The following is a 10,005-nucleotide window of genomic DNA, read 5'->3' as shown; positions in this document are numbered from 1 at the left end:
GTTTTCAACCAATGCAGGTGAAGAGTGTAAGTTCTTATGAAACTGCTTAAAAACATTTATTTTCTGTTTTAAACTAATCCTGGTTTCAAATGCTTGCTGAAATAGTTTTGCTTTCCAATCATTTTCAGCTATTTAATTTTATATTTGTGGTTACAATACCATTCCATAACTATGCCTTTGTTTCATTTTACAGAGGAAATAAAGGCTGAAACAGAAAAGCAAAGGTATGTTCATCATATTGAGCAATACTGCTTTTAACTTCTTAAAATGTGTACCATACTTGTTCTGCATTGGGAGTACGGGCTCTCTCTGGAAAGCATTTTCAATGCATTTTGTAAGGTTGGTGGTATCTGGAAAGATGCTAAAAGTGCTGCTTCTGTGACTGACTGTTACGGTGCAAAGCATGGGCCATGGGAGTAGAGGCAGAAGACAGCTTAGAGGGAGAAGGCTGATACTGTCTGGCCAGGGAGTGTAGGAACGGGGATCAAGATTGGAAAAGGTCTTTGTGGGTGGCACAGAAAAAAAGTATTGGTGGAGGGGCCTGAACTTAAAAGGCTCTTAAATTGGGTTCAGAGGAGGGGGAAGAGCCTGGAATGCAAATGAAAGACCTGAAGTGTGAGTGAGTAAGGGGAGGAGGTTGGCGTGAGAAAGTGGGAATGGGTAGAGAAAACTAGTGTAATTTGAAAAGATAGTGTCTGGAAAGGACCTTGTTAGGGAATGGGTGTAGATTTCTGCAGGCAATTCCTCTACAAGTGAAGGTAGAAGTCAAAATTGACGTTCAGCACTCTGCTGATATCAACAAGCAGCTTTTTAAGTATTGGTAAACTGTGGAATCCACTATTAGTATTTAATTACATGTTCCACGGGATCATCTTCCTGATTCAGTGTATGTTGCTAACCATGAGTCAGGGCTGTGTGGTAAAGACTGTTTATACCACTTGCTGAAAGAATGGGATCAGTGGGTGAAACTGATGATGAAAGTGTTTTTATGGCTTAAACAGATGAGGGCTGCTGGGGGATCTGCGTTCTGCTCTGTAACTGAGTTTCTGGTTTAGGCAAATCATTGAAACCACAGCTGTCAAAATTGGCTGCTAATTATTTCTGCTTCATCTCCTGGGTATTTGAGCTGAAATCTACAAGTTTTGGTTTGGAAAATGTAAGCACTTGCTGGAAAGGAAGCCAGTGGGAACTTTGTTTCAGAAGATGTAAAGGACAATTTAATATCAAATATGCTGCAAAATTTAGTCTCGCAGCTTATCAAATTGGGCACGTAAAAATTAGTGGATGCATCTGACTGAGGCGCTGTGCTTCAGTTTCCATCAGCAAAATAAAGTCAGTATCGTCAGCTTATAGTCAGGTTGGAAGAATAAATTTCATAGTTGTGTAGTGTTCAGAAAATGTTGCACCAAGCACCACAAGACAGTCTCAGACAGAAAGTAATAAGGTTGTTTTATAACAGCTTTTACTTACAGCAGTGTAAATAAAGCAGAAGTCCATATTGTGAAACATCATAAGAAAAAATGCTTAATGTTAAATATTCAGTGAGGGATATTTGTTCTGGGCACCGAATAAGGAAAAGTAATATCTGATCCTATAGTTAAATACCATGCTAAAACAAATGGGAGTGATGAAGTATAATGATTTATACAAGCATGGTTCAGCCATTTCTGAACTTTGAGCGCTTAAATTCTGTCCTATTAATATCTGAAATTGTAAATTTTTTGGGTACAATGTGTATGTCTTACGTGCCTATGTACGTTTTCTAAAGACACGTTGATTTCTTCACTGCTGTCTTTATTTTGACAGTAGCCTTTTGCTGCTATGAAGGCATTGCAGGACTTGGAAACTGTGAATGGATTTGTCCTACTCTTACTGTAGAGTCAAATTTTTTAGATGCAGTAGAAAATACTGTTTTTTATAGGCCTTAAAATAGAGAAACCTGTTTATCAAATTATTTTCAGCTTCTTATTTCTGTAATTGAGATTTAAATATCCTAACAAGGGACTTCTAATGATAATTCTTTAATTTTTTCTACTCCCTGTGCAAGGAAACTGATCTCACAGTTAACCTGGAATGCATTGAAAAATAGATCATCTCCTCCCAGAATTTTTTCATGGAAAACTGCTTCTTTTGTTTTTTTTAAACAGAACTGGTGTTTGGTAGTAGGGCAGAAGGGAATGGAATAGAAAAGGACAGGCTGATTTATGTAACCGTTACACAGCAAATGCTGCCAAAATAATTTTAAGAATACATTGTTTGATACATACCTTAGACTGTTTCTGTGGCTGAGGCATAAGTATCAGCATGTTTCGTAATTCTCCTGCTTAGTAGATCCCTTGGTAGAAGAAAGTTTTGGTAGGGACAGTTTCTGATTTCACAGTCTGCTAGAAAAAAACCCAAAACGGCTGAAGTAATTTTTTTGCTGACATTAAGAAGAAAAGACCTTTTCCATTTCTCTTCTCCCATCTCCTTGCTATCCCTTTCCCTTCCATGATCAGCAAGGTGATGAGCTTATTGAGTTATCTTTCCAGAGACAAATGGAGCATCATCTTCCATATTTATTATTTTGGGCATTTTTCAATAGCTTTCAATTAAGAGAAGCTTCAGGCTTCTGCAGTTGCTTGCTGTGGCACGGATTCTTCATCTTTGGAATCTGCTGCTTGTTTCTGAAAAAATCTGGTTTTATTTCCAGCGTGCTTTTTTAACCTAATTTTAATGGCTTCAATAGACATAATCACTAGATGAAGAACAGTCTTGTCGTAAGACATGAGCAAGAGATACCACCCTTCCTTTCCTCAGAGAAAAGCTTTTATAGGAATTTCAGAGACCTTTAAGAACGTAGAAGAATCATGTACTTCCTCTGCAACTTATCTGATTTGGGTTTTGTCCAAAAGAGCTCCGTTTCCAACAAAAAGATATTGGGCAATAAATAAAATTATACATCCAACAGAAAAACAAACCTCTGCTCTTCTTCAGGGGGAAAAAAAAAGGGGGGGGATAAATCCTTAAGCCTTCAAAAGTTGTTTAGTAGAAAGTAGAATCTTAACACTAATTACTCACTACTAAGACTTAGAATTTAGATGCCCTTTTAAAGCAGCCTAAAAAAGGAAGGCTGTTTGAACGTGTTACCAAACATCTTCTCAAAGACAATCCAGCTTGTTCCTTGAAAAGCTGAAATTGATAATTTGTCGTATTGGTTAGTTTAAGGCTCTTTCCATGATGCTTGGACTGCATTCATTCTTTGGATTTATAATAAAATCTTAGCAGTTAATTCTTCTTCTTAAACAACATGAAAAACCTGTATTTTCTACCATCTACATTCCTTGAAGCATCTGATTTAATTTGCAACAGATGCATGGGGCCTGGATTTGAAATAAGTTGTTCTGTAAATATCTATTTGAATTACTGCAAGAAGTTTGTAATCTTTCACTACAGAATACTAAGTTATGCTTTTTTTTTTTATACCACTTATCAAGTCTGTGTAAGACAGTGTAGTTTACCTTTTATGTACAGGTATGTATGTGTGCACAGAAAAGGTCAGGAATGCTTTATATAAAGGTGATGAGGTATTCTGTTAAATTAAAAATCTGAACATCATGCTTTGAGTCAAAGGCAAACTGCAGTGATGCACACAAATTAGTGAAAAATTACCCATTGTTAGTTGTCCTTTTTAGCTAAGTGTTAATGAGCATGTCCCTTCTAAAGATGCTGTAAGCAATAAGACTTCACCAACTAATAACTTTCTCAAATTTTGTAGTTAGTCATTTCAGATACGTTGCCCAGTTGGCATACATTGGTAACCACTGAACTTTCTTAAATTCTGTGGTGTCATCTGAAGCACAGATAGAGCAAAGTTTTGTGGTGTTTTTTTTTTTTCCATTGGTGTGTGTTTGTTTGTTTTCTAGATATGATTTAAGCTCCAAAATTGATGTATTTTCTCTAAAGTACTGAAACAGACTTGTATCATAATACAGCAGTTGAGCAGTTCTTAACTTTGTGTCATCAAAATTTTTGACAAGTCATATTTTTTTGTCTTTTCCTATTTTCAGAGGAAAAGTCTTTATGCCTTCAAACCAGCAGGGACCACTGAATATCTACTTGGTGTGCAAATGGGTCAATTTACCTGATCGATAAAGGAGGCAGATGAAGTATAAAAGCTGTTAAGAATATTTATACAACCATATTACCGTTGTGTTAACTTTGTAGAAGTGACTCTTTCCTAATGTTAATTTTCTTGATATTTTATTTCATTCATAAACGTTGGGGTGGTGAGAACTATTTGTTTGATCGCTTACAGCACTCTAATACAATCATTTTGTTTAGTCCCCCTCATGGAGAAGCAAAGCCTGGTTCAAGCACTCTTCCTCCTGTGAAATCAAAGACAAGCTTCATTGAAGCGGACAAATACTTCCTACCGTTTGAATTAGCATGCCAGTCGAAGTGCCCCAGGATTGTCAGTACATCTCTAGATTGTTTGCAGGTCTGTATGAAGATGAGCTTTAACTGTCAACTATAAAATTCTGTTGGTTTCGAGGGGAAGTACAGTTGTATGTAACAAATAATGTCATTGTTTTTCTATTATTTTACTTTATTGCATACACAACCAAATATATTTCTCCCAAAGGTGAATGTATGTCTTATTATGTAGGTCACGTATGTGTTTATTTCTGTATATATATATTGCCACAGGTACACATTTGGATCAGTTTTATTATGTTGGTGTACAACTGCCTATTTTCCTGTGTATATCTATGTGTTGAACTAACACAGCAGGTACAGCATTGTCAAATTCATTTTACGCTGTTTATAATTGCAGTAAAATATTTTCAATCTGAGATGTCCAGTCTCTCAAAACTCATAGGCTCCTGTAATGTTTTCAAAACAAATTCTACAGCATGGAATTTAGCCATTTGCTTTTCCTGAGTAGCCCAACAGTGAACTCCATTAATATATTTACATTCACAGGCACATGCATGCCTGGCATGCCGTCGCACTATGATTCATTGCTACCTGTAAAAATACTTGCTACTTGTAAAAAATACATAGTATTTTTTAAGTATCCGTGCCATGGAGATTTACAAATGCTGTCATGCGTGAAGTGTTTGGAAGAGGATTTTGTTAATTTTGTAATAAATTCCATTTCAAAGTATCAAAGACCTAGAGAGAGAGAGGGATAGTAGAACACTTAAAACCAGAAGACTGGCTAGTAGCTTGAATAGAAAGCATTTGCAACTGGTCTATCTGGTATTAAAAGCATTTGTGTGCTGACTACACATGAAGACTTCTGTGATGTTAGTTTTTAGAATCCTCGGGGGTTTTTTTAAATATTGTTAACTGATGAACAAAAGCTTTAATGTTAAGCTTGCTGACAAACTTTGTATTGCAGTTGCTGAGTGAAAATTGAATTAATCTGGAGGACATGTAAAAAAATCCTTGATGTTTTATGAAACGGAGTAAAATGTACTGTTTTAATTATTCTGTGCATGTTAGAGATATCAAGTGAATTTATTATAACAGAAAGCTGATTTATTTTTAAGCTATTATTTATGTGTGGTGTTTTTTTTTCTCCTCCCCAGAAACTTATAGCATACGGGCACTTGACAGGGAATGCTCCAGACAGTACAGCTCCAGGCAAAAAATTAATTGATAGAATTATTGAGACAATATGTGGCTGTTTTCAAGGCCCTCAAACAGACGAAGGGGTTCAGCTACAAATAATAAAGGTAATATGAATTAATCTTTCCAGTATTTATAGTGGTGACAGCAGGCATTCATGGCCTCAGAGTTCAAAAGCAAAAGTGCTTAATTTGTAGATGTACTGGTAATTTTAAAATATTTTCTTGATCCTGTTTGTTTGAGATGGAAGCTCCCTGTCTTACACTCCTTTCGCTACTCTCCCCCATTGCATTTTGGGTGAATTCATGGTTGTGACCTGAAGTCCTGTGCACAGACCACTGTGTGAAACTTCATTCACAGCAGACCTGTGGAGCTCTCTAATTGTGAGGAATTACTATCAAATATTCCTGCACTCCCAGAGGGGAAGGTGGTAATTAAGCAGCATATTTTTAAAACCATTTTGGAATTATTTTATGAAATGCAATTAGACCTGACAGTCGGGCGTTACCATGGTAGTTTTGTGCTGCTGTCATAGACTTTTGCTTGAAGGAGGTCTAGGGTTTCTTTCCATAGCTTATATGAACAAGTCATGAGGAGTTTGTACAAATAAGTCTTTCTGGATAACCTTAGCAGTTTTCTGATTGCATCCATTAATTATGGGTATTTATTACAGGGAAATTATGCCAACTAATAGAAGATAGCCACCTAGTGAAAATACCATACTGTACTACTGTTAATACTAGTCTTTGAATGGTTGTGATGATGAGCAGTAGGGAAGAATATAATTAAAGTTAGTTACAAGGAATGGAGTGTTTGTTACCTCATGTTCTTCTATACGTGTGTCATGAGGTGTTGACAGTTTTTTGCAGATTGCGTTTACTTGTTTTACTGCAAAGAAGGTAGCTTTTTGTGCTACTTCTCATAGCTTAAATCTTCCTTTTTCTTGACACTCCATTTCTCCAGAAGATATTTGTTACAAATGTTGGTTTGTGCTGCTGTTGTCTAGATTTGTTACGTTGTTTTGCCCAAGCATTTAAGACCTTTTTTTATCTTGCAAAGGGAAGTTTTTGTTGATTTAAACTTTCAGTGGCTGAAACCTCTCTCTGTAATACATTCTCTCCAAATATTTTCTTGTTCCGGTCCTCTCAGTCCTTGCTCAAGATGTTAAAAAGTTAACATCCCACCTGAAAGGGGGTATCTGTGAGCTGAAATTCCTTCTGTCCAAAAAAATAGTTGAGAAAGTAAATTCTTCAACAATTGTAAAATGCATTAAATGTGCAAATTCATTTAGTGCCTTCCCTTTTTGACTGCTTAGACTGAACTAATTGCCATATTAGAATGCCTGGGAATGTAGAGAGTACTGTTTTGACTTTCAGTCTGTGTTTGTCCAGTACACTGGACGCTACAAAAAGCATCAAAATCAGAAATAAGCTTAGCACAGATCAGAACTTTTGACTTCCTTTGGGGTAATAATGAAACTGCCAAGTCTCTTAAGCTTTGTAACTCTTCAGTTCTAGGCTGAGTGTGGACCCCGCTTCTCCAGTTTGATTTGAAGGATGGATCATGTGTCTTTCCAGACTCTTCTGTGGTCCTGGCGATTAGTACGTTCTCTGAAGAATTTTAATTCCATCAGGGAGATAGAAATCAGGGGACCTGGGTCTCCTGCTTCCTGTGCTGGTGCTCCCAGGCTATTATTCAGAACACGAGCAGTCCTCCCGCAGGGCAGCTGTGTCACTAACACCACAGTAAAATCTGAGAACCTTGATCACTCAGATAACCCTTCACAGAGGAATGTATCTTGGTTCTGCATGCTGAACGGACTGCCCGTACATAGTGTGCTGCTCCCAGTCTAAGATCTGGGAGCTGGTGTTGGGTAAGAGTTCGCATGCAGTGCTGTTTGCTAGTTACTAGATGGCTTTCCAGTGGTGGAGTCATCTTAAGCAGGTTCCCAACAACCAGAGCCACTTAGGCATTCTGAAAATGCCTTTCTGCTGACTACCAAGGAAATAATCTTGCTGAGACTTGAGGAGTATAATTTGTCTCTTTTAGGTATCTAAGCTTAGAGGTATGTCTGGCAGTAGTTCTGACGGTGACCAGTTTAACTTTTCTGCCCCTATTTCTGCTTGTGTGTTCTCATCTCTGTAATCCCCTTGTTCTTCATCTGCAGACTCCGTGATGAACCAGTCTGGGAAATTGCCTTTTTCTTTCTTTCCTTCCTTCCTCTGTCGTTTAGTTTGATTTGGTGTAATTTTGGTGGGAAGCCGTGCAAATTCTTGTTCAGTTGTTATGGTGGGGATTTCTGGGGCAGCAAGCAAGCAAGTAATTAGGCTACTGCTGCCATTGAGAATTGTTTATTCAAATCAAGTTTGAAACAGCCGCTCTCAGTTGAACCTTTTTGCCTTCCGACTTGCTCTGCGAGGGCTGCTATGGCATTTGTGGTCTGTGTGTGCAAACTTCCTGTTGACACCTGTAGAGGTTTAGTTGAAGTTCCGTTTGCATTTTTTTGGCATTTTTGTTCCTGAAGAACTACAATTATGACAAAAATTACATGTTTTTTTTAAATTTATAAAAAAGGAATAGGGATGGGGAAGAAGGATGGGACCATGAGGTCAACTCCTTATCCTCGTCCGTGTTTTCTTTCTTTGGTCTGCTGTATAGTAAGCATTTGTTACTATTTTACAGCTTAACTTGCTCATGTTTGGCAAAGAAATATTTTTGTGTGTGCTTGATAGCTGTAGTTTGAAAAGTTGAATGTGACTGCTTTCTGAGTCTTCCCTGTGCAATAGACTGTTCATAAGGTCAACTTCTGTATGTGTCTTATTACAACTAGTCACCCCGTCATTGTGACCGGTGGCCATGGAGGAAGGAAAGTTAAATCAAACATTGCTTGTACAAGTTGCCTTTTGAAACTAACTAAAAATTGAGGCTAGCTCATTGTTGGATTACAGAATGGGAAGACTGTAAAAGTTAACTAATTCTGAGGAATAAGGAGAATGATGATAGGTTTGAAAGAATTTTAACAAAAGTTGTGTGAAAACAGATTCCAGATTGAGAAAACCCTTAGAAAGAACTTCTTCAGTTCCATATCCTGTTGTGTTTTAGTAATGTGGAATGCTATCTTACTAACTTAATTATCTACAATATCATGTAGCAGTGTAGTTATTTTTTCCAATAAAAAGATCTTAGCTGAATTCCTACTGCTGAGATTAAAAGTAGCTGTGGATTATGTTATTATTTGAGAATTGAAATAATGATGCAGGAGGTTTTATTTCTGAATCTTTGTATTTTCAGGCTTTCATCTTAAGTTACTGGCTAGGAATGGTTACTTAACCTGAAAATGTTGTCCTATCAGTTTGTAATTTTATTTTTTTAGAGAAGGATTATGTTTTCAGAGTTGGACATGAAGTACTTCTGTCTTGCAAAATATGTATCCTTTTAATTCCATATTAGGTTCAAGTTCATTTTTGAACATCTAACTTTCTAGTGATAAAACTAAATACAACTTTATGTTCTTATATAATTTATATCCTTTATATTCTCTTCCATAGGAGAAACTAAATCATAGTTTTGTTCTTTCTGCAATCTCCACAGTCATAATCCTTCAGTGTGTTTCAAGGCTGCTTCCAGACCACATGCTTGCGAATAGGGATTATTTTTTCTTAAAATTGACTTAAGTAGAAAAAAATCCTAGCTTTGATCAAATACTAAGTGTTAATTAATGATTAATTATTACTGAAATCTGGTGTAGAATCTAGGATATGACACTTGATTTAAATCAGTCTTGACTGTGAAATCATGCTGCAAGCAAACACTGTATTTTTCTATTTTTCATATCCTTATAGTGTATTTCCATAGGTATTCAAAGGTAGTAAACTAAGTTAGGTAAATGTAGGTCTTTTTTTAAAGCTATGGTAAACGTATAACAGAAATGACTGAATAATTTGGAAATGGTAAAAAGCAGGAGATAATCTTATCGCTTGCTCACAAAGAAAATGTTGCTTGGAGAACTATATTACTGCATTCTGTATGATTTTTTTGGTGTCACTCGTCTTGAAAAATGATTTATCGGTGAAAGTTATTTGATGTATTTTTTGTTTTGTGGTTTAAGGACTTAAGTCTCCTGCGTTTTTCCAAAAGTTGGTCCATAGTAACGCATTATTTTGTGATAAGTTAATGTTGGGACTTCAAGTTGACTTTAAAAAAAAAATATTATTAAAAATAACCCTATAGCTCTTCTCAAAGAAAATGGAATTATGTGGCTCCAGTAGCTAATACGCTAGAGAGAGGGGTTAGGGCCACTGTGTCAAGTACTCAGGAGTTCCCAGGCAGCTGAATTATGAGTATTTTACCCAAAGTAAGCCTGTGCTGAACACATGACAGCTGTACTGT

At 36.6% G+C, this 10,005-nt stretch overlaps 1 protein-coding gene across 1 annotated transcript in view; it reads left to right on the top strand.

Moving 5' to 3' along the window:
• Positions 1 to 201: 201 nt before the first annotated feature.
• The window catches only part of ARFGEF1 (ADP-ribosylation factor guanine nucleotide-exchange factor 1 (brefeldin A-inhibited)), a gene marked incomplete at its 5' end in the record, with an annotated part of 67,793 nt that continues 57,989 nt past the window's right edge, over positions 202 to 10,005 (top strand). Inside the window, 3 exons of the mRNA XM_009892951.1 lie at positions 202 to 224; positions 4,324 to 4,480; positions 5,577 to 5,723. Of these exons, the coding sequence (XP_009891253.1) occupies positions 202 to 224; positions 4,324 to 4,480; positions 5,577 to 5,723 (327 nt within the window). The remainder of the gene's footprint in view (positions 225 to 4,323; positions 4,481 to 5,576; positions 5,724 to 10,005) is intronic.

Source organism: Charadrius vociferus, unplaced genomic scaffold (genome assembly GCF_000708025.1).
Source record: "Charadrius vociferus isolate BGI_N301 unplaced genomic scaffold, ASM70802v2 scaffold539, whole genome shotgun sequence".
NCBI classification, from domain to species: domain Eukaryota; kingdom Metazoa; phylum Chordata; class Aves; order Charadriiformes; family Charadriidae; genus Charadrius; species Charadrius vociferus.
This window is presented reverse-complemented; position numbering and strand designations above follow the sequence as displayed.